Here is a 23748-nt window from a genome sequence, read left to right on the forward strand (position 1 = left end):
GTTGTTATACCTAAAAAGTGATGAGAAATCTTAACGTCGCTTGGATTTCTGCACTAATATTGGTTTAGATGTGACATAGCCTGTCATAATCTCAATGTAATTATTTGTGTACATACATAAATAGATAATAATAATAGGGCTTCTTACATGTAACTAATATGTTATTGGTTATTGATCAGCATTCAGAGCAAAGAAATGATCATGGAATTTAACCAGCTGTCAAGATGTTTACTACAATAAACTTTGGCTACTTTCTTTATTTGTCTTTGTATGCATAAATTGGAACATTTTAAAGTGTGTTGACTTGTAAATAAACCAATTTTTCCATCATGGTTGCAGTTTTTTGACATTAAATTGATTTAAAAAATGTAACGAGCTCCAGTTCAAAAGCTCCTTAATAGATCGGCTTAGAATGGGATGATACAGAAGCGACATTATTTTTTTATTTTTAGTAAATAAATGCTGTAGTTTCAGTAATGTGCGATAACATAAAGATAAATAAGCAAATTCTGTCTGGGACACCTTTAGGGTGAATCCATTTTAATTGGATTTGTTTGTGTTAACGTGAATCGTATATCTTAAACTGTGGCTCAAGCGGAACGACGTTAAAGATGAAGTAAATTAGTGTTTAACAAGCGCTCCTGATCTGCATGAAGGCTCTTTTCCTCCGGAGTGGAGCTTTTTCTCAGGCTTTGGATCCTCCGGGTCGGGAGGTGTCACTGTTCGCCGCGCAGGTCGCTCCATTCCTGAGATTGCAAACTTGCTAGCAAACAACAACAGGAGATCTCGGACAACTACCGTTATAATTCTACCAAACTATTGGGTAAGACCGAATCGATAGGGCACGAATGAACGGACAAAAGTCTTATAATTCAACCTGTAAGGCAGATATGTCCCGTTTCTGCCAGCACTTGCTGAGCTTTTTGTCTGCTGTTGCTACATTAATCACGCTAACCAGCCTAGCTTCCACAACTAGCCTGCATGCTATCGCATGATTGTTTTATTTATGGCACAATTTTCCCTCTTTACCATCAACACACCAAACGTCTCATCTAGCTTCCATAAGACTTGAATAGAAAAGTGAGTCACACAATTTTCTGTCCATGTTATTATGTGATTTATCCGCGACTGTCGACGCCTACTCAAAATCTTATGTTGGGGCAATTGTAGTCATAATGTGTGATGTTAATATCCATGGAAGACATATACAGTATATTCAGGCAGCGATTGGGATGGTCATAGTGTCCAGGCTCGATCCTTTCAAATGCTCTCAAAGGAGCTAATTGATCATGTGTCATTTCATGTGCTTTGGTTGGAAGGATAGATGTCTTTGCGTTATTTTGGTTCCAACCGGGGGTGAAGCGCTGGTTTCGGGTCGACGGTGCATCATAATCGGTGTGAGGATCCAGGTTTTACGGGACGGAGAACAAAAACCTTAATTTCAGGCTGTCGGCGAATGTTCGGTGTCGCCCAGGTCCAAGAACACTTGGCTTAAAAACCCACCTGGACTTCCTTTAGTTTTCCCAAAGACACCTTCAGTTCTGAATGAACTGGTTCCAGTCCCAGAGTGAGTTGCTGTACTGGTTTACTGTCGTTGTCATTTGCATTATTCAAATATTGGACCCTCCTGGTTGTCAGCCTTTTTGAACCTGCTAACACACCCAGAGACTGTCCACCCCCACCCCAGCATCACCTGGTTTATGCTGCTCAGCTTCGTAAAGAATGTACAGATCTGTCCATAGGTGGGACCAGATGGACAGTGGAGACACTCCTGAGGACAGGACTCGGCGTCCAGTTGCACTTAAAGAACAAGGGACAGTTATTTGGCCAGAAGCGATGGCTTAAAGGAGAGCGAGTCCCTCCAGGTAGCTCAGAGCTAAAGAAGCGCCTTTGACAAGAGGAGACGCGTCTTAAATATTAAGGAAGCCCAGATGAGTTTTTAAAATTAAGTTTTAAACCTTTTTCCTCTTTATGTAGCTCAGATCATGTGCACATGTGCATTCCTGACAGCAGCAGCTCAGCCCCCCTCACGTTCACTATAAAACAGTGGCTTGAGAAAACTTCTTAAATGGCTTGTTTTACTGGTTAACTATTTACTTACTAATTATACAGGTGCTGGAGTTTTACTTTACCAGTTTTCTTGTTCTGCTTCCACGGTGGCGTTTACAGATGTCTGTTAATTCCTGCTGAAGAGCAGCCACAGGTGGTAGTTTTTCTCATCTGTAGTTGCTTTTTAACTGGTTTTTTTTTTTAATTACTGTGATTGCTAAATCCTTTATTTATGTGTTGACTTTAGTTTTTATTAGAAAAATGTTGTGAAAGGCTTTTTGTACTGTACTGTAGTCCTTATTTATAAGGCAGAATTCCACCTTATTCCACATACACAACACAATCACCATGTCCTCGAGTCTTAAAATGACCAAATTTAAGTTGAGTTTGGTAGGTTTTGCCTTCTTTGCTCAGCCTCTCTTTTGATTCTTTTTGAAATTTGCTGTACGTTTGTGATTATTAGCTTGTCTTTTGTGTAGGGTAGGTGCAGGAGTCGGGCACGTGTCAAATAAAAGGCATCTAAATGCTACAGCAAACACAATTTTGCCTTGTTAGAAGTGGTTTGAAGAAAGACGTGGTAGCATCTGGCTGCAGCAACAATGCAAATCAGTCTTTTTTTACGAAGGCATAAATCAACACCTGCACGTAGTTTGGTTCAACTTCATTAAGAGACACTTTGTATATTCATAACGATGTGTTGTATCAAGAAGGAGTTAAAAAAGAAGGTGACTTGTGCCAAATGCTGCTCCTCTCTATGCTGCAGTGCTCTGCAGCCTGCAGGAACATCTGCCCTAGAGGTGACACAGGGGGCTCCAGACATTACATATGCATTGAAGTCCCTCCCCATTAACCTCTCCTGCCTAGTGGGGAGCGAGGTGGGGGAGTTTTAGTGAGGAAATACGGACAGAGGACAAAGCCTGGATTTTTTGGGGGGTGGGTTTGGCCATCAAATCCCTCTCGGTGTAATTGTGGGTCTCCACAAAGTCAGGGATGAGAGCTAAGCAAGCTGGCTGCTGTAGCAAAATCAATAGTTCATACCTCTCTGAGATTGAGTTTTTAGGCGAGGGGGGGCACAATGACCAGGGGCAGAATATGGAATCGCTCCCACACGCGCCCGACGTGCAGCAGAGCAATCGATCTCTGCTCCCTGTACCAATTAGACTTTTAAGGCTAGCCTGGGTCTTACTGCACCCCTCAACCGCCAAAGCTTTGGGAACAGACACGGCGTTCCCAGACGCCTCAGCAGTGGGCGCTCCGTTTATCCCCTTTGGTTACTGCTGTCTGAAATGGACCCATGTCATCAGTTTTTGGTTTCGGGCAGAGAGCGAATCCTCCTTTTTTCAGCCACGTGTTTCAACTCATCGACTGACCCCAGCTGCAGCCGTCTGAAAGCTTCCTGAACCACAGTCTGCTGATCCTCTGATGGTTTTAATTGGATATCTATCCTGTTGTGGCCACAAAAACCACCCGAAGTGTACTGACACACTTTAGTCTTGAAGATGGAATTGTGTTTTAAATAGTTGGTGAACTCCTTTAAACACGCAAGGGTGCGATTTTCCAACGGAATGTCGCAGTTCTCATCCCGTTTCTGAATCATCAGCCCGAGCCGGCGTGCCATCAGATGTTTTCCGGGCAGGTCCGTTTTTATGCCAACAGATTTAACACGTAGAGGAGTTTGAATGAGAATGTGCCAAAGCTTTTGGCACATCTGAGACCCCGGCTGGAGCGCACAGATTTGAAGGTTGTGTTAAAGTTTCCTGTGTGTCAGCAGCACGAATCTGCTTCGCCCTGAAATTGTCCTGAAGTTCTCTCTCACGCCCCAATTTCATTCTCTTTTGTCTCCATCCAACCAATTTCTGTGGTAATTTATCTCTTCTGGCTCCTCTATCACTTTAGGTCCAATTTTTCCTTCTGCGCGCACCCTTCTTTAATCCCCGCCCTCCTCCATTTGTAGCACTTTCCACTGTCTCAGACTCGGAAGATTGGGTGTTTTTTCCTTCCGAGTGCAGCCTCGGACCAGCTTTTCTGTGCCAGCTGAGCTGTGATGCCTTTCACTATCACAAAATAATCCTATTCCAGCAAGATCCCATCTGATCAAACCTCCTGGCTCACATATTCATCAAACTGCTGTCGTTAGGAACCGCAGGTGCTGCAAACAGCTTTTATTCCTAATCACTCTATCATGTGATCCACTTATCTAATCTTCCAGAACATCCTCGCCAACTCCTGAAGGTTTTCTGTGCAGATAATTACATAATGTAAAAGATACCACAGAGGATAATATAAGTGCGGTCAAATTCCATATTCTCATCCGACCGACAACACAGATGTCACAATGATCTGTCACCCTGTTTTAGACTGTTGGCTGAAAAATTCACACGTTTCAACGTTTCATAGTTAATCATTACCTCAGTCAGACTTGCTATGTTTATTGGAATACATTTAAAAAGAAAACCCCCCAAAAAACCCCAAGAAGTGGATGTTACTGCAGGGTTGGGACGTGTACTGTGCACGTTTTCAGCTCATAGCTGATCAGTCCATCCAAGTGTGTCTGGTTGCTGTTTAGAATGAAGCGGCCTGCGTATAGCCGCCCTCTCCCCACACTTCCTGCCGGCCTCTGGAGCTGCCTAGTGGCCCCAGCTCCCACCGTAGTCCAGGGAGGCCGTTTTATTTATTAACACTTGTTTGTTTTTTTAAACTTAATTGCGATTGCAGCAGATATTGATCTCGGGCACAGGCCATCAATCTTTTGCTGTTCTGGTGCAGGTCGGGGACGATTCGTCTTTGCTAATGGTGCGAGACTTTACAGGCAGCGACTGTACCAACTAAATGATGCTTACTCTTTTTTTCTTTTCTTTTTTTTTTAAAGTGCTTTGGTTCATGCATCTTTGTGAGCGCGTAACTTTTACATATCGAATTGAGACGAATGGCTTCCGAACTGCACCGATCACACTCGTTTTGTCTCTTTGCAGGGGGCAAACTGCTTCCATTCACCGTGCACTGATGCAGATGGATGTCGGGGAACACTGACCACTAAAAGTCACAGGTTCCTCCTCCCGACCCCCTTGCCCCTGACGCCTTCTGTCACGCTGGCAATGGCAAGAGTCCCGAGTCCCCCCCCCTCTGCGGAAATGTCCAGTGGGCCTGTGGCCGAAAGCTGGTGTTACACACAGGTAAACATCTACATGCAGTTTTTCACCTCACGTTGGCCTTATAGGACAGTTACTGTTTAACCATCATCGTCTTGTTTCCTTGCCAGATCAAAGTGGTGAAGTTCTCTTATATGTGGACTATCAACAACTTCAGCTTCTGTCGTGAGGAGATGGGAGAAGTAATCAAGAGCTCCACCTTCTCCTCTGGGGCCAACGACAAGCTAAAGTGGTGTGTAGATGAGAGCTCAGTGCCGTGTTAACATCAGTAGTTGTCCCTCTCTGTGTTTTCTGAGTTACATATTGAATAAGTCTTAAATTTAGAAGGGGTTTGATAGTTAATATCAAGTAGACTTCAAGGATATGTGATAGCATAGCAGCAAACGGGCCATTAAACTATGAGGTGCCGTTATTGTCATTATAATAAGATTGCAGAAGTTGGTAAAACTGACAAGAGCGTGACTAGTTTCTCCCAGAAGTGAAACTTCCCACGTTCTTGTGGGCTGTCCCCTCCACCATCAGGTGTTTGCGAGTGAATCCTAAAGGTCTGGATGAGGAGAGTAAAGACTACCTGTCTCTCTACCTGCTGCTGGTCAGCTGTCCAAAGGCAGAGGTGCGTGCCAAGTTCAAGTTCTCCATCCTCAATGCCAAGGGAGAGGAGACCAAAGCCATGGGTGAGTCTTTTGGGTGGTGTAAATCATCCAAAGCCTTCAACGCTTCCTCCTCTAGCTGCACTATTTTGCCATCATGCCGTTGTTTGTTTATTCCTGTGTGTGAGCTCCATCTGATCTTCCTGTTTGCAGAAAGCCAGAGAGCTTATCGTTTTGTTCAGGGAAAAGACTGGGGCTTCAAAAAGTTCATCCGGAGAGACTTCCTCCTAGAAGAGGCCAATGGCCTCCTACCTGATGATAAGCTAACGCTTTTTTGTGAGGTACACGGCTCTTCCTTGTTATATACTGTTTTTTGTGCTTCTGTTTAAAATCACTTTTCTTCATTTGCTTTCTCTCAGGTAAGTGTGGTGCAGGATTCTGTTAACATATCCGGACAGAACACCATGAATATGGTGAAGGTGCCCGACTGCCGGCTAGCAGATGAGCTGGGAGGCCTGTGGGAGAACTCTCGCTTCACAGACTGTTCACTGTGTGTGGCCGGCCAGGAGTTCCAAGCCCACAAAGCCATCCTGGCAGGTACAGACAGCACTGGGCACTCCCCATCTATCCTCCGTGTTTTCCAAGGCTTTTTTTTTGTCCCAGACTCACATGAGATGACATGAAAGCCCGCTTTCCTGGTGCGGCTTAAAAGCCATATGAGTTTTTTAAGAAAATAAACAATTTTACATAATAAATAAGCAGAAATAGCAGTTCAGTCCATGGCCTCCTCCCTGAGGGGGAGGAGCAAAGGGTGAGTGTGTGTTTCTTTAGGAAGGTGCTGCACCTGAGTTGTTGTTGCAGTTGTAGCTGTTTGAGTTTTGGTGCAAGCGATTGAGGGTATATTTACTGTGCTGCTTTATTGTCAGATCTATTTGCTTCTGTGTTAATGTTCTCCCGTTTTACTCCTCCCAGCTCGTTCTCCTGTATTCAGCGCCATGTTCGAGCATGAGATGGAGGAAAGCAAAAAGGTGAGTCCAAGGACCCAACCCATTCTTATTCCTAAGAATAAATTGGATTTCCTTCTTTGTGGTTCTGCTGCTCATTTATTTTCTTGACACTCTGAGGTGTTAAAATGAGTAAAGAATTGCATTCTGTCAAATGGCGTGCAGGGCACAGGGCTGTTTGGTGAAACTGAATGATAGTGCACCTGAAAATGAAATTGTGCAGCCGTACTTGAGGGTCAGAATTCATTCTTCACTGACAAGGCTGCAGAAGCACAAAATTGCTTCTCTCGTTCTCCCCTCCAAATAATATGGCCATAAGAAATAAAATTACAAGACAAGCTGCACATTTTTAAACGCGGACTGTTACAGATTTTATGCTACAATCACTTTGTAATGGACAGAAAATGGCATGTTGTCACAGAAAGTTGCTAAAACTAAAGCCTATTCAGTGTAATAAATAAATATTGGTCACTTTCTCTGCATTTGGAGCCTTTGGGCCAATGTCACGGCTTCATGCGGCTTAGTCTCATTTGCATTCTTCAATGCTGTGGAAGAGGTGCAGTCCTATTTAGACTAATAAAAAATGCACAAAAATCTGTTTGTTGCTTTATTTCTTGTCTCTTTCTCTCAGAACCGTGTGGAGATCAATGATGTGGAGCCAGAGGTTTTCAAGGAAATGATGTGCTTCATCTACACCGACAAAGCTCCCAATCTGGACAAGATGGCCGACGACCTGTTGGCAGCAGCTGACAAAGTAATATATTTCAGTTTGATTTCATTTGTAGTTGTCATTATCAGTGCGACATCATGGTATCACTGGAAGCTGGTGTTTCCAAATACTGCCTGAACATCGAAGATAAGGAGCGCGCTCATGAGGTGTTGCTTGGTTTTCAGTATGCTCTGGAGAGACTGAAGGTCATGTGTGAGGACGCCCTATGCACCAGCCTGTCTGTGGAAAATGCTGCTGAGATTCTCATTCTGGCTGACTTGCACAGCGCCGACCAGCTCAAAACACAGGCCGTGGACTTCATCAACTAGTGAGTTCAAACTCTGCTAGCTCGTCACCACTCGTGTTACATCTCTCCCGCCTTTCTCAGAGGCTGCGGGATGTCACGGGTCCGCTGAACATTTCATCCTCTCATTTTCTGGTGTTAGCAGCTTCGTTTCACCCGTGGCCTTATTTGGCTGCCACGCGTTGAGGGTGTTTGGAAGAGCAGGGCAACCTGACTTCTCACAAGATGGAGCTGTGCTGACTCAGTAAATATCTCATGCAGATATTCTCATGCAGATATTGGCGTGAGAGTGTATTCTGTTAGAGCAGATGGTGCCAATTACTGTTAGGTTGATGGTTATAAGGAGGAAACGGCTGCTGGACCATTCAGCTACCCAGTGCCTAATACTGGGGCAACTCTGGCCACTTGCTTTCATACGTTTCATCCTTGCTGTAAACTCAGAGGTCTCCCAAAACCTTTTAAGCTGGTGCGTAGGTCAAGAATATTTCTATGACAGAAAAGAAATAGTTGTTTTTCTCTGTCGCATGGTTCAAAGCAACGCTCAACACCCCTTTATAGCCCAGTGAACCCTCCACCTGCTGGGGGTCTCCCTGTCGGTATGCAGGGACATTGTGCTATGAAATGTTATCAGCAATTTTAGGCAATCCAGTTGTTCTCCTGCTGCAGAAACAAATGTATTTCTTCATACAAGCTGCTCCTCAGACTCATGTTTTGTTGTTTTTCTCATCTTGTGCCATCCAGCCATGCTGCAGAAGTGATGGAAACAGCCGGTTGGAAGTCCATGGTGGCGTCTCACCCACACCTGGTGGCCGAAGCTTACCGCTCTCTGGCTTCAGCCCAGTGCCCTTTTCTTGGACCCCCACGCAAGCGCCTCAAACAATCCTAACAGCCTCACTTTTGGGCATCTCCACTCATACGCACTCACAAGCATTCACACACAACAAACCACAATTTTTCACCCCTGACACACAGGACAAATACTCCCCTTGCTGTTACCTACTACACTTACCTACATCCTGCCCCAAGGCACTTCAGCCCCATCCATTCCTGCTGTATTTGCTCTTCGTGAACTGTGAGGGAAAATGACGATGTCACTGGAAGAGGAGGAAGTGGAAGAGTGGGGCAGGTGGGCTTGTGAAGTGGATGTTGTTGTTTACAAGGAAATCACAACCAACCCCTTTCTTCTCCTCAGTCCTGGCATTATGAGGTCTGACGTTGTGCTCTTTTCCATGTGTGAGGTAAAATCCTTCGACATCCCGTTAGTTCTTTCTCAGAAATCCATTTGGAAGGGAGAACATGGACACGACACCCTCAAAAAGAGCCAAGGGTCCAGAAATTTGGAGGTCTAGATAAAGAGTCTGTGTTTGTTCACAAGGCTTCTTTGCTCTTCTTCTAGCATTTGGAGTAGATCAGGTGGGTCTGCCCTTAAACACATGAACACATGGGCCTGTTGGGGGATTCCAGAAAGGTAAACCCTCCCCCAAGAAAGACAACTAAGGGCTAGTTTTAAAAAAGCAGATATGGGACAAAAATCATCAAAATTATTCTCCCAAAGAAACTTTGGAAGACTTTGCACTAAAGTTACAGGTCACCCATCAAACTCTGACCAGCAGTCGAGTAGAAATACTGTAGGCAAGCACACATTGAAGCGAGCTTCATGGATTAAAGACCCAGCTGGACCACCACCAACATCAACAAGTTCCCTTTAAGATGAGTGTGACAAAAACAGTACATTTGTACTGGCATAGAAATCTGCTTCATCTGCATCCATTTAATTTTATTTTTTTAATAGCCAGGGAAATGGAGAGGAAACACAAAATAGCAAATTACAACTTGATGTCATTCTTGGGAAAATAGCATTTTATGTATAAATTTGTCCCGGTAACCCATAAGGGAAAATTACATCCCGTGGTGTCTAAAGACGAAGCCACCAGGAGACTAACAATGGAGAAAAAAGGTCAAGAAATTCTTTCAGTGACAAATTTGGGCATGTTAATGTTTTTATGAGTTTTTTCCCATTTGAATTTGTACAGACACAAGTGTTTTTGAAGCTATGTCAACAAAAAGCATTTTCAGTCATGAAATAAAGGGGAAAAGGCTTCTTTTTTTTTTTTAAAGAAGTATGAAAGCCGAAAGTAAGTTGAAATGAACACGTTTTAATGTTCAAAGGTGGGGTGAAAATGCACACAATGACAAAAAACAACAACTGTATGAAATACATTTGAGGTTATCGTTTGAACCTGTTGGAAACGTAATTGATCTAAAGAACCGTCATTGTTTCTTTCCTGTAGATATTGCTGGTTATGAGAACTGACACTTAGTTGTTGCCATTTTTTGTTCCCAAAAGAATAAACCACAGCTATTTTGTATTGAATGCAATGCAGATGTTGTCTGAGTACATTTATGTGTCCATGTTGGAGTCCTTCTGCTTTTTGGATGCTAGTGTGACACCACACTGGACGTACACAGAAAAATAAGATCACTGTTCATTTGTGGAAATTGGTATTTTTTTCCTCTCTGTGATAAAATAACCAATTTTTTTTTCATGTATCAGAAACATTTGGAATGGGACATTCACAGCTGTTCAGGGGGACTTCATACGTTTCACGAACTACACATGTGGGACAAAAGTTAATTTACCTGCAGATTTTCTCCAAATTTATTGCAATCAATGATGCAAGAAATTGCATTAGCCACAATCCAGTCCATAATACGATCTTTAGTACTTAAAAGTAGCAGGTAGACACACTTTATGTTTGATGGATATTCTTTATTTTTGTAAACATCACTTGACACTAAAATGAAAGTGTTTACTGCGGTTGCTCCACAACAGTCATATTTCCAAAGCTTACAGTGCTTTCACTAATGTTTTCATCATGCACCAACACTTAAAAATATGGAATACCAAAAGCCGCCTCATGTGGGAAATCTACAACAGGTTCTAAAACCTTGACTTTCTGTCATATGTTGACCTCTGTTTAACCTCTGGGTAGGTGCACTGAAGCATCCTGGGAGCTGTAGTCTGGACACACCTTTTGAACCATCCTGTAGTCTGTGCTGTAGAAAGACACATAGACACAGATGACCCGGAAGGGTTTAGAGCACAGCCAGGTGACGAGGCTCTGAGTCTGCTCCTGGGCACAGGTCTTGGATGGGTCATAGTTGCACAGCATCACCTTCCTGTTGCGCTCGGTTTTCTCATGGTCCACCCTGCAGTTAAAGGTCTTGGAGTCTTTGGGGTTGAGCACGCTCTGACGCTCCAGGTCAAACTCCACTCCTTTCATTGGTGGGACAAGACTGACGGACACGTTTCCCATGCCTGTGGTGTTGTGACGGAAGTAGACTCCGAGGGATCCGTTCCCGTGATCCACTATTTTGCCCATGATCAGCAAGTTTAGTTTGACAGTTTTGATGTTAGAGTAAAAGTCCCCCCAAATGAATGTCCTGGAGAACGTAGACGTTCTGTGGACTTTGGTGACAGGCTGAAGCTTTATGTTTGACGAGGTGTCCGAGTGTGACTGTGAATCTCCTCCAGGTATTTCCACAAATCCCTGCTTGAGGAAATGTTTGACGGCAGGTTTAGTGTTCTGAATAAAACTCCTAGTCTGAGACAGAATTTTCAGCGTGGAAGGATCCTGGTTGTTTCCAGGCAATGCTCTGTTGCCACGGGTGAAATTACCACCATGCTCAGTGTAAATGAACTGAAGATGAAAATGGGAGAAAATTGGACACAATCAAAAACACATTACAAATACAGGGGAAAGGTTGTCACATTAATTTCCCCAACAAAATAAGAGTGAATTTGCAGCATCACTGAGGAACTACAGCACAAGCGATCTGTGTCAAAATTTTGACAAGGCTTTAAGAACTCATTTTTGAAAAACTTACCAAATAAAACATTCCTTTCAGAAGAAGTGAGGCAAACCACTGCTTGACAAACATCTCCATGTTGCACAGAATGCCCTAGGAAGCTCCGTCTTCTCTCATGTGTAGTGTGTGTCGCTGTGGAGGTCCATGTTGGACCGCAGCGTCCACCTTCAGTATTGGGAGACACACTGAGCTGCTCCAACAGCAAAGCTGCAGTCTATGCAGGCAATTGCTTACAACTCACTCACTCACTCACTCACTCACTCACTCACTCACTCACTCACTCACTCACATGGACAGTACCCTGAGCTCACATAATGGATCAGGGTGGTGTAATACTGCCATCCTGTGTCCATGTTCTTAAGTCAACATACTTTATGTAAAGGAAAGAAGAAAGAAAAAGTTTTAGCCGCTTTCATCTACATGTCGACACAGTACAGTACGGAACGGTACAGTACGGTACAGTACGGAACGGTACAGTACGGTACAGTACGGTATATTACGGTACGATACGTAGCAGCCGCGTTGGTTTTCAGTGGTACCTCTGACGTGGGCGGGGTCTTCATAATGAAGGTGTGATACTGAGGGCGGGGTCTTCATAATGAGGGTGTCGGTCGTGACGCCATTAGCATTTAAACAATATTGCAGAGTGTGAAACACAATAGAAATCACGATTAAACAAATTAATACTGTTGAAGGCACAATGTCTGGATTTTATCTGGAGTCTTGCAACGTAAGTACGCACACGGTAGCTGCAACACCCCCAAACCCGTCTTTGTTTCTTTCTTTGCTCCCGGCTGCTCCTTGTCTTCCATTGTTTTTGTGTCAATTCTCTTTGACCGATGTCCTAATGTCCTGGACAATAATGCACTTCAAATGTGTTTGACATTACAGTTATTTCTGAAGACATGGTATATGTTGTGGAGATGATGACCCGGACCAGATGTGGCTCCACAGGTGGTAATGGAATGAATAACCGTGTTCTAATCCGATCCACTCTTTTCATATCCTGTTCTGATCATATCGTCTAACCTGACACTGCTAATGTGTGAAATTAGCACTAGATCGATGCTGAGATCGATAAATCCAGTGTAAAATAAGATCACCCTCTTGGACTCTTTTGCCAGTTTACTACTGAATGTTACCATTTTATTCAGAATACTGTTGCTTCAGCAGTGGTTTTCATCCAGGACTAAACTGGACTATTCTTCAACGGTAACCTGTCCTCTGAACTGTCCATTAGAAAGTGAATAAACCTCTTCAACAGTAGGGGGCGTCATAAGCTCGACGTACACTTTAGGGTTTTAATCACAATCACTGTATTCATGATTTTTGATTATTTATATGATTAAATACTACAACGACGTAACAGATTACGTAATTCTGGGATCAATGCCACACAAATTGAGTTTATCACTGAGCAGAGGTGTTCAACACACAAGACATAGTGACACTAACGCTGCATGTCCAGCTGCAGGACAGGACAGGACAGGACAGGACAGGACAGGACAGGACAGGACAGGACAGGACAGGACAGGACAGGACAGGACAGGACAAAGAAAAATAGAATTAAAGCAGCAGCCAGTAACAGCAGTTCAGAGGAGAGCAAATATCCTTTTGCAGTGTTTTTTTTTGCGGAATCAAAATTCTAATGTCATTGTCTCTAACAGCAACCTAAAGAAGACATCAGCAACAAGTCATCATCACATGAGACACAGGAAGGATTCAAGTCCATGTTCAGGAACAATCAGCTATTCATCCGCAGCCTTCTTAACAATCCAGGTAATTTATGAGAGGAGTAGTCAACAGATCCAATTTCATATGGTCTGTCTTGCAAAGAGAATGTCTGTGTGTGATAACGTGATTAGGCCAAAATATAGAAACTTTAGAGTTGTTTTTTTAAAACAAAATCATACTACAGTATTTCTCTGTATAGTTTCGAAAACAATGTAAACGCAGTGTTTCTAACTAAACACTTGTGATACTATCACTATGACATCTTTCAGTTGTTAAGAGTCAATGGCAAAGCTGTATTTTCTTCTGTTTTCAGAATTAAAAAAAAAAAAAGTATACAAGCTAAAATGGATTTTGTCTATAAGCTTATAGAAAAAAAGGTTGCTGGACGATTATGGGGACGTAAGATTTTGTTCTAGGTTACGTGTCAAAATGTCAACCTCACACACACACACACACACACACACACACACACACAGACCAAAAGCGGCATCAGGATCCAACTTCCAACAAGTCATAAATGTTGCAGAGATTTAAAAATCAATGGTATAATGTATCTTCCTGCGCGCTCCTTTAACCTCTGGTTATTTTTCCGTCAGTTCACTCACGATTTCTTCTGGCTGTTTAAAAAAAACCTCATCTATCCTGTAATCAGATTACCCAAATGCAGTTCTGACTCCTTTTTGATCTCAGGTCAAAATGTCACAGGTGACGACCTCCATATGTGGCCGCTCGTACCAGAGTTTTTATTTGTCAGTTATTTTTTGACTGAAACTGAGATTCTGTAAGAAAATAGAACTTTTGTAATTTATTATTATTATTTTTTAACCCCTAAAATTCTTTTCAGGAAAAAGGTCTCTGAGGGGCAGCAAGGGGAGAAGAAGGAGGCGGAGGAGAGAGGACGGCAGGAAATATGAGTGACGGCATGTTGATTTTTACAAGATGCTGAAAAGCTCAGCGGGCTTTATTGGATCCACTCAAAGTCCCCCGTGTGGTGTGTTTGAGGGGTCAGGAAGGGTCCAATCTGGGATCTGACCCCAACTATTCCCCTTTGTCACCACCACTGGCCACATGCACTGCTGCATAATTCCATCTAAACTAAAGCAGGAAAAGTTTAAGCTGCTCCTCTGAACAAAGTTGAGTGAAGATCGAGACAGGTGAGACAGAGCAGAGTGCACGAGGTCTTCCATTCATTCTGTTTGTGTGTGTTGATGTGATATAAATGTGCATTTCTGCAATATTTACCTGGTTAAAGGACATTATCAGGTCCCCGGCCTCTTCTCCTCCCCTCAAGTCCTCCACTCAGGCCCTGAGTGGCTCCAGGCTGATGCTGTCTAGACATGCAGACACGCAAATGCGAGCGCATGTTTGGCACTGTGCAAATGCTAGGAATGTAGATAAATTACCGAGGTTATTTTGAAAAATTTGAAAATATAAAAATGACTGAGGTCAATCGGCATATTGAATGGTTGATAGGTTACTTGATGTTTTAGGGCCATATTCAGTAATTAGATATTAATCACAACACACGTGGCTCCGCTATTAAAACACTATAAATGTTAAATAATGTTCCATCTTCCATCTTCTCCTCCCCTCTTGTTTTGATGGAACCTCAATAAAAACATCTCCGGCCATCTACAGTTTCTCTGGGGAGTAATTCGATTTCTCTGGTGAATTGCAGACTCCTGAGAACACTGCTCTGCACCTGTAATACTAGAAGTTCCCACTAATTCTGCAAACTGGGGGCAAAATCTTTGCAATGTGTGAAAAAAGCCAACCACTTCCAGCTTTGCTGCATTGTTTGTGGACGTGCTTCATCACAACTGTCCCCAACAAGGAAAAACATTGCATGGTTCTGAATCTATTGTGCATCTGGAGCTTTAACGTCGTTTCTGTTGTAACACTGTTATGTTCCATTGAAATGGAAAAAACGAAAATCTAATCAGATCTTATCGGTCCTCGTATGAGTAATACCTATATCGCTGTATGTGGTTGGGCTTATTCACCAATTAATTCCATTAAGATTCAAAGCGGTTAAGACAGCCTAATTACAACGTTGGCCATTATTTTGTCTGTGACATGCTGATTCCGTCAGCCATCCATTTGGAAGATTAGATAAGAGGTTTCCCAGAGTGCTTCCTCTTGCCATCTGGTTCTCTTATTCTCTCTCGGCCACTTTCTTTAGTCCTAATAATACTCATCAGTGACTCAATTTAGAAAGAAAAAGCATCAGTCTCTTGATAATTTTCATTTTATTAGTTCATTTTTTAAAGCGCAGCCTGGAACCATTGTACCCTCCTTAAACTTTCTATCAAATATCACAAAATTTAGCCTGCAGTCGGTCCAATCTACTCAGAACATTGTGTTGAGTTGGCTCATTGATGCTATGGTCATCAGTCACCCACATTCTACCTCTTATAATCATTTTTATAATTATTGTTAGACCTATGTTAAACAGTCTGCTTGTTGGCTGGATCACATTATGTGTTTTTTTGAGTATTTTTAATTTGCCCGTCTGATGTTGTAATCGTTATTCCAGGTAATTAAAGGCCAGAGGCTGATGGAGTGAGTGATGGACAGAGCACATGATAATGACAATCCTCTTTTCTTTTTCTACTGTGTCACCAAACTGTCTTTCGTCCGTCCGCCCCAGCACCACCACCACTTCACTGCCTCCAACACTGACCATGGACTGTTTATCGACTGGCTTCTTCTTCCTGTTTGTGGTACTAAGAGGTTGAAATTAGATCTGCATCGTGGAGGATTTGAGATAAATTGGGCAGCAGATCGGTCATAATTCAATTTTCTCTTGTTTTCCTGATGGGGAGGAGGGGAATATTTGGTCATGATGCAGCAGACAGGATAACACCAGACTCCCAGACAAGGAGAGGCTAAAGCTGGGTGTTGAGTGCACGGTAGTCCATTATCTGAATAAAAGGATGCAGGTATTCCATTTTTGACATCACATGGGACCTTCAAGTTACTGCTGTTGGTTGACAATTGTCTGTCTTTGTTCCTCACGGGCAGCTGCAAGTTATCCACTGCTGTCGGTACGTCCAGTGGGTCCAAATGGCTGCCATCCACTGGAGCTATCAACCATTCCCATTACAACTCCCAGGGGAGGATCGGGGGGGACGCTGCGTTGCCTCTTTGTACTGTTGGGAGTCGGGGTGTGGATCTCAGTCTTTTCACTATCCCTCTTTGATGTGATTCCAAACCCTGACAGGTGATACTACAGCTGAACCTGACACTCAGCTCTGCTTCTGTAAGATCCTGACTGGGAACAGGACGACGGCCCTGAATGCAATAGCGTGCGCTGTTTTTGTGCGTGGAGACGGACCTGATGACCCTCTGGGTTAAACCCGGCTCAGGAGGTCCCAGTTTCAGTTAAAGGGATGCGTTGAGGGTGAAGACGTCCCGAAGCCTCTTTCACACCCTGACACAATACAGGGACAGGAGGAAGATTAAGGCTGCCCAGGAACAGCAATCTGACAGGTCCAGAGGATGAGGAGGCATGAGGGCAGCGCCTGCCATTTTGCTGCGCCACCTCTACTGTGTCAGACTTAAACCATGAATGTGATGCAACTCTCCTCTCCTACATGTCTGATCAGATTCTCAAGTCCCCCCCGCGAAAGGTTAAAATTCCACAACATGCTTTTACTCTAGCACTCATGACAACAATGATCTGGACAAAACCCTCTGAAGTGCATGTGTTCCAAGGGCTTCAAGTCCCATTTTCCTCTCCAGTGATTCAGAAAGCTGCATCAACAATTGAGGTGAGATCATAATCAGCCTTGGAGTGCAACAAACCTCACCAGGACCAGGTGCTCTTAGCCAGAGTTAAGCGGGGATGAGGTCAACCCAGTTAATGATACCACCGGTTGAATCAGAATACTTTATCTATTTCCTTTACACAAGAAATGAATAAAATTAACAGAATGTATAAGAAAATGCGACAGTCAGTATTCAGCATCTAACAGCAAGTAACAGTATGACCAATGTATACACACACACACACACTCACACACACACACACACACACACACCCATGTAACAGTATTAGTTACACATTAGTTCCAACAGTACTAATAACAGTATTAGATATTGATCACAAGAAAAGTTTTTCTTGTGTATTCTCGGAAATACTTGAGGGCAGACCTCGGTATTCACATCACCTGTGAATCATTCTTGCGTACATCTCAACCAGACAAGCTGCAGCCCATCCTGCCTCAGGTGAGCACGAACGCTGCTACTGACTGATTAGGGCTCTGTCTGTCGTCGCAGATGACAAATATGCCTGAAGAATACGGCAGAAAGGCTCCACAGATATGTAAGGTCACCTTACTGCCGGTCACTGAAGCCTGCTGCTTCCCAGGTGATGTGAGCAGGACACAACAGATTACAAATTGCTCATTTAAGCAGCAGATTATAGGAGCAATTTTAAGAAAAAGAGCCATCTGTAGTGCAATCCATTCTTTCTTTATGTAATTATTTTGGAGAACCTTTCGCATGAAAGCACTCACAGGCTCTCCCTTTTTCTTGGATGTGGGAAAGCTCCTCACCATAATAGAGACTAGTATTATCTTATAGAGGATAATTGTCTGGTCTTGAGTCTTCTTCCACAGCCACAGTGCACTATTACATCACTCCTTTATTTAGAGGCGGTATCAAAGTGATATCATGATCACCACCCAATACCTGCTTTCTCCAGTGAGACGGCAGCTGGGGGGGAAACACGAGCCCTCACATGGATGGAGAACATTAGCGCTTGTCCTTGGCTGCTCTGAACACCAGTCAGATCCAGTCATGTGACTTCATATTCAGTTCCTGCTTCTCTAATGTGTCAATATTGACCAACAACCCAAATGCAAAGTCTTGGCTCAAATGGGCTGTGTGTTTGTTTTTATATGGTTGTTGTATTTCCTCGTGCAGGCAGGGGCTTGGTGGTAGCTCTTTTGTCTGCATGCTCTTGTGTTTCCGCTGCAAATCCCTTTTCTGTCATGACGCATTGTATCGGTTCAGTGACTCACTCATCAAGATTAGCAAACCACAGAAGAATCAAAGGAGAGAAGAATGCATGAACTATTCACATGTGCTACCAGGTCTATATTCTAATCCAGAAACATGTCAAATTGACGGTTGCAACGATTGATGGGTGGAATTTTTACTACGCAGTGGTAAGAAACCAATAAGGGCCTTCTGGAAAATGACTAGGAGTCTGGTTTTGGTCCGCCTGAGAACGGGCCAGGCACCTGGAGAACAGCGCTGATGCATAAATAGAAACAAGAAACGTGAGATTTTACATCAAATGCATTTACCACAGTCATATTTCATTGGCATTTCCCCCTCAGCCACCCTCAGACAAACATATAAACTCTTTCCTGTTTAGTGTAAAGCCACAAACTGGAATTCCTCCACAATTACCAGCTTGTAAAAGAAATCTGTGTGATTTGTGTCGGTGCCCGCACGTTTTTCACTTCCTTCATAGCACATAAAAGCTTCATCCTCAGTGAAAACGGAGTTATTGTGACCAGTAAAAGCCAGGACTCTCGCAGGACCGGTTCCACGGCTTTAAGCTTTAATCAGTTGCTTTCGGACCGCAGACATTTTATAACCACGTCTCTGAACAAAGACGTTGCTTCTGAAGAACGTCTGCACACCAGAACAGTGACAGGTGTCACAAAGATGTCAGCACTAAGAAATGTGCCATAATTTAGTGGATACCCCTCAATATCTCCCTCTGTCATATAGAAAGAGTAAGAAGATGATTATATACAACAGCACCATCAAATGAAAGAATAACATACAGGTGGTCACCACATCTTTGCATCAGTAATGCTGAAATCAGTGATTTTGGCTGTTGCATAAAAACAATTAAACCGTGGACACAATAACACATAATCTGCCTGATCTGCATCATATGGTCCTAAAACAGAACAGATTCGGTCATACAGGAGAGCTGGGACGAGGTAAACTACAGACAAACAAGACAGAAAATATGCTGCATCATCTTTACAGAAGAGCGAGGAGAGCAGAAGAAGAATTGTATAACAGTCCGATGAGGAAAATGTCTCTATTACAGGCCCAATAGAATTTGTTGTGACCCTAGAGGAAAGCAGAATGGATTCTCCCTCTTTCCCACTTAGCTCCCCCATCCCCTGCATTCGGCTATTTGCCCTGGCCGGCGATATAATTTCATCACTCTTCACGTAATTGTGTATGTTGCTGGCAGAGGCTTCCTCTGTTCCAGCAAACAGAGGCAGGTGGGAGAGGAGGAAAGAAGAGCAGAATAATAGAAGAGGATGAGAAACCACATCACTTCATTTTTTATAGATGGACAGCTTGTAAAATGGTGGGTTAAGGTCCCATCTGAGTGGTCAAGTGTGAACACAGCAGAACTCGTGAGTGGTGTCTCACTCTTACACACTCTAAACTGGGCCTGGATTTCATTCTCCCAGACATTAATCAATATAATAAGACTGATAATGGGCAGCGGTTCTGCTGACGCAACTCTTGGTGAATTTTGACACATCCCAAAATAAAAACTTGTGATGTGTTGTGATGCATTAAGATGAAGTACTCTCATCCTTAATTTTACTGCCAATCCTTCAGCGCTCACACAGGCTAATGGAAAATGTCCATTTGTTTCCACAGAAACAGCCTCCTCCTATCTTTCCTTGATAAAAGCTGAGCCCTAACTCCAGATATCAGTCACCCGTTGTCTTCTGTCTTGAGGTTTGCTAATTTCAAAGGTTGCTGGTTGTATTTGAGCTCCCCCGTGACCAAAGGAACATGTGTGCCATCACACCGAATGATCTGCAGAAAAGCAGTCGTACATCACCATAAGTGTCGAGTGAGAGATCCTCCCAGTTTGGTCTTAAAGCTGTTGAGTTTCTGACCTTTGACATCATCGACTCAGTTATGGTTTTATTTAGATAAAAAAATATGTGCTAACTTGTGCGTCAGAAGTTATTGACTGATTTTTAAATGACTCATTACTGTTTTGAAACCCTTTCACCACTAATGCTAAGATAAAACAGCGATTATTATGATTGTTAAGCCAGTATTATTGTCAGCTGCAATGAATTTACACATGCACCATTCTGATATATGTGGCTTTAAAGGGTTTTTCTTATGTTTAGAATAACCAATCTGACAGAGCCGCTCCACCACTTCGGTACAAGGGTGCAGCTTGAGTGCCCTAAATACCACTGCTCCCCTGCTGTTTGCCCCAGGCAGGGTCTCCTGAGGCAAAGTGGTCCTATGAGAAGGGTCAGACAAAGTGCAGCTCAAGAGGACCCCAGTAAGGACCAAAATCAGGGTATTTTGAATGGAGCCCTGGAGCCAGGGCTGCTGAAGACCTCTCTGCTCCCGGGGCCGTTGCCCACAGGCTCCAGGTCTGGTCTAATGGGGCCAACCACTCACAGGAGTCAGAGGGGCAGTTGAAGAGTAAGAGGATTTTTGCAGTGAATGGGTTTGATTTACAGAGTGAAATCTGAACCAGTGCAGACTGGTATTGATGTTATTGTAAGGTTTTCATAGTAAAGGTGTGACAGGACACACAGTGTCCCCATGGAGCTCTGGTTTCACCTCCTCACTTTGTTGCAGTGCTGATTTAACCAAAGCAGCTTGTTACCCCGACAGTTTAAACCAGATTAGCAGGATGATTTAGGATAGCTGTTGAACTCAAACAGTCCTAGTGGCACATTTGTGTTGCCTTCATCCATTTAGTTGTGAATACCAGTAACAGGTGCTCACTGGTCCACAGTCAGAGGGATCAATGTCATCAGATTTCACGTCTTCGCCTCACTTTTGTGATCCAGTCCCTCCACCGAATGTGCGACAGCAAAGCTGATGGTTTTAACATAAAACCTGTGGGGCCTTCAAACCCATGGCACCCAAATTCAACACCCGTTCAGCACCCCGTCACCCAAGCACACATGGTTCCTTTCACATGTCAAACGTGCCTCACTAACGACTCTCTGGAGGTTTGCAGCCGTGAGCGGTGGGAATGTGTTTTCCATTCAGAGCGGAGAATTTGATCTTGGATCCCAGGTCCGGGTCAGAACATGTCGATGCCACTTCTGGTCTGAATCAGAGAGGAGGAAACATCTTCCAGTGGTTAACCTAAATTCACTTTAACTTCTCAGGTAGCAGAGAAGGGCAGGTCTTAGAAGGAAGCCCTCATTTCAGAGTCATTTTGGATAGTTTGGGGGCATTTAGGGAATATATAGAGATAAAATGTCTACTGCCCTGTGAATATATAGTTTAAATTGATTCTATTTAATTTTAGAGTACATGTACGTTATGATTTTGATTCTATTACGCGTTTTCCTATTTAACATTTAATATACTCTGTATTTGATGTAATTAAGTAAATTTACATTTCAAACATAAATACAAGTATATTAATATGGCATCATTTTCACACTTGGAAAGGCTGCTGATTCACGTCCACAACAGCTTCCATGCAGTCGGAAACATGCGTCATTTCATGCTCAATTGCTTTTCATATCTCTCAGCAGAGTGCATTTGCCAGCGTTGACAGGCTGCTGGTTACTGTTATGTTAGTATTAGGTTGCCGGGGCTGACCACACGCAATTCCATATTCCATGTAGTCAGTTTCATGAAAAGAGATCAGCTATAATCCCTCTTTTACCCTGTTTATGAGCTCTTTTTGCTCTGCGGTCCCTCCTCGTGACGCAATAACGGAGTCCGTTATTTAGATTCAGTTTCACGTCAGGGAGATTTTGCTGGCTTTAGAGGAAAATGGAGAGACCTCCATCATCCTGGGGGTAAAGTACAACAACAATGAAAACAATCCAGGGCTGTTTCATAATTACAACATACTGTAATGGTGTTCGAACCCCACATGTACAATCCTGACTGTCCAAATCCGTATAAATCACTTGCTGGATCTTTGTGCTACACCTCCTTCACTATTATATAAAATATGGACATTATTAGCTCATATCTTGTAATTGGTCAAAGGGTAAGGCAATCATGGGACAAAGTTCATTGCCTTTGTAACACCTGGCTTGGGGGTGGGAGTCTGTATGTAGATGTGCTCACATTTTCCACACTTCCAAAGCTTTTAACTCATATTTTCTCTTCAATAGACTGATATCTGAGTCAAAGGCTACCAGTTTCATGGGACTGTGGTCAACAATCTCCCAAAATAACGGCTTTGCATCGTCAGTGGCTACGTGATGATTAATGTGTTACTATGGTGTGTGTTTATAGCTGGCCAGAGAACAGATCAGAATGAAACACTCCTCCTTTATTCTAGCTCCAGGCACCATCTGTTAAATGTGTGTTTGGCTGAATGGTGGCACATTCAATTAATCAGTTATTCCTTTTGTTTTATTTTAAAATACAATTGTTTAATGAAGGTTTGTATTGAATTTATTTTGAACTCAAAATACTTCACACTTTTATGCCTGTGTGCGCGTGTGTGTATGTGGGTGTGTGTGTAAATCTACACTAAAACTTGAAGAGGTTACTTTAACTTACAGTTAATTGAAGTCATGCAGAGAACAGGCAGTGTGATTTGTGACTGTTCTATTTAGCTACAGAATAATAAAGAGATCGTCCTCCTAATTTGATAAATATAATTACAAAATTACACAACAAAAACTTTATTACTTTCCTCTTCAATGCGATTGTTGTGGTACAGCAGCTCACGTCATGTCGGAAAGAGCTGATTGTCGACTTTTTACCATGCTGGTGTTTTGTCAGACGTTCGGGCACTTGGACGTCCTTTAAAACTTGAGTTTAGAGTGTGCACGTGCTAGAGTGTGCACGTGCTTCATATTTATACAGTAATATTAAAACAGAAACCTGCAGCCTGGTCACAGAAAACCAAAGACCAGCATTGTTTTAGTCACCCAATAAACTTGCTCATTAATCTGCTCGTGAGAACCTGTAAGGCAGTTTTGGCATTCCAGGAATAAAAACCAGCTGTTCACGAGCTGTAATATTCAAGTGGGCCTACATCATTTATGCTACCAGCTCAATCGTCCGCAAGATTTCAGGTGCTTTTGATATGAACAATGACTTCAAGGTTAAGCTTAAATTAGCTCTCCAGCACAGGCCAGTCACTCTCGGGGGGCCAGGGTCCTTGCATCGTGATGCCTAATGTGGAAGGACACGAAGAGCAGGACCAGCAGCCACGAGCTCTTCAGTCTTTAACCATTCATGTCAGAGGTCGCCTTTCAAGTTTCAGGTGTGTTGTTTCAGTTATGTTTGGCAAATGTTGACATGAATACGCTTCATCCAACTGGGCCCTGAGATGACTTTACAGCTCAAGGCTACGGAAGCGCTCATGCACGTCGGCCAAAAC

The 23748-nt window shown here is 43.2% G+C and overlaps 2 protein-coding genes and 1 long non-coding RNA gene across 10 annotated transcripts; 2 read left to right on the forward strand and 1 right to left on the reverse strand.

Moving 5' to 3' along the window:
• Nucleotides 1–680: 680 nt before the first annotated feature.
• Nucleotides 681–10188, forward strand: LOC101067527 (speckle-type POZ protein). The gene is made up of 10 exons (XM_011602684.2): nucleotides 681–823; nucleotides 5022–5222; nucleotides 5309–5430; nucleotides 5721–5872; nucleotides 6002–6129; nucleotides 6208–6385; nucleotides 6761–6816; nucleotides 7424–7546; nucleotides 7687–7829; nucleotides 8547–10188. The coding sequence occupies exons 2-10, from the start codon at nucleotides 5145–5147 to the stop codon at nucleotides 8689–8691; spliced, it is 1125 nt and encodes a 374-aa protein (XP_011600986.1). The 5' UTR covers nucleotides 681–823; nucleotides 5022–5144; the 3' UTR covers nucleotides 8692–10188.
• A 370-nt stretch (nucleotides 10189–10558) lies between these two features.
• Nucleotides 10559–11889, reverse strand: LOC101073503 (neurexophilin-1-like). The gene is made up of 2 exons (XM_003961378.3): nucleotides 11694–11889; nucleotides 10559–11506 (listed from the first exon to the last, which is right to left on the reverse strand). Exons 1-2 carry the CDS (start codon nucleotides 11751–11753, stop codon nucleotides 10784–10786), a joined length of 783 nt encoding a protein of 260 aa, XP_003961427.1. The 5' UTR covers nucleotides 11754–11889; the 3' UTR covers nucleotides 10559–10783.
• A 395-nt stretch (nucleotides 11890–12284) lies between these two features.
• On the forward strand, nucleotides 12285–17448 carry LOC115250327 (uncharacterized). Of its 8 annotated transcripts, XR_003888912.1 has the most exons (8): nucleotides 12285–12405; nucleotides 12567–12629; nucleotides 13343–13454; nucleotides 14254–14563; nucleotides 15946–15971; nucleotides 16060–16142; nucleotides 16235–16351; nucleotides 16434–17448. It is a non-coding gene; the product is annotated as an uncharacterized lncRNA (long non-coding RNA). The 8 variants fall into 8 exon arrangements; XR_003888909.1 differs by having other exon boundaries at nucleotides 14254–15971; XR_003888910.1 differs by having other exon boundaries at nucleotides 14254–15971; nucleotides 16060–16132.
• Nucleotides 17449–23748: the final 6300 nt, after the last annotated feature.

This window comes from Takifugu rubripes, chromosome 1, assembly GCF_901000725.2.
Source record: "Takifugu rubripes chromosome 1, fTakRub1.2, whole genome shotgun sequence".
NCBI classification, from domain to species: Eukaryota; Metazoa; Chordata; class Actinopteri; order Tetraodontiformes; family Tetraodontidae; genus Takifugu; species Takifugu rubripes.

Excerpts from the sequence above, each read along its gene's own strand:
- LOC101067527 (XM_011602684.2), top strand. The coding sequence starts at position 5,145 with ATGGCAAGAGTCCCGAGTCCCCCCCCCTCTGCGGAAATGTCCAGTGGG. Across the intron at positions 5,873-6,001 it reads AGAGGAGACCAAAGCCATGG|AAAGCCAGAGAGCTTATCGT; the intron begins GTGAGTCTTTTG and ends TCCTGTTTGCAG. Across the intron at positions 7,830-8,546 it reads GCCGTGGACTTCATCAACTA|CCATGCTGCAGAAGTGATGG; the intron begins GTGAGTTCAAAC and ends TGTGCCATCCAG.
- LOC101073503 (XM_003961378.3), bottom strand. The coding sequence starts at position 11,753 with ATGGAGATGTTTGTCAAGCAGTGGTTTGCCTCACTTCTTCTGAAAGGA. Across the intron at positions 11,507-11,693 it reads TGAAAGGAATGTTTTATTTG|TTCATTTACACTGAGCATGG; the intron begins GTAAGTTTTTCA and ends TTTCATCTTCAG.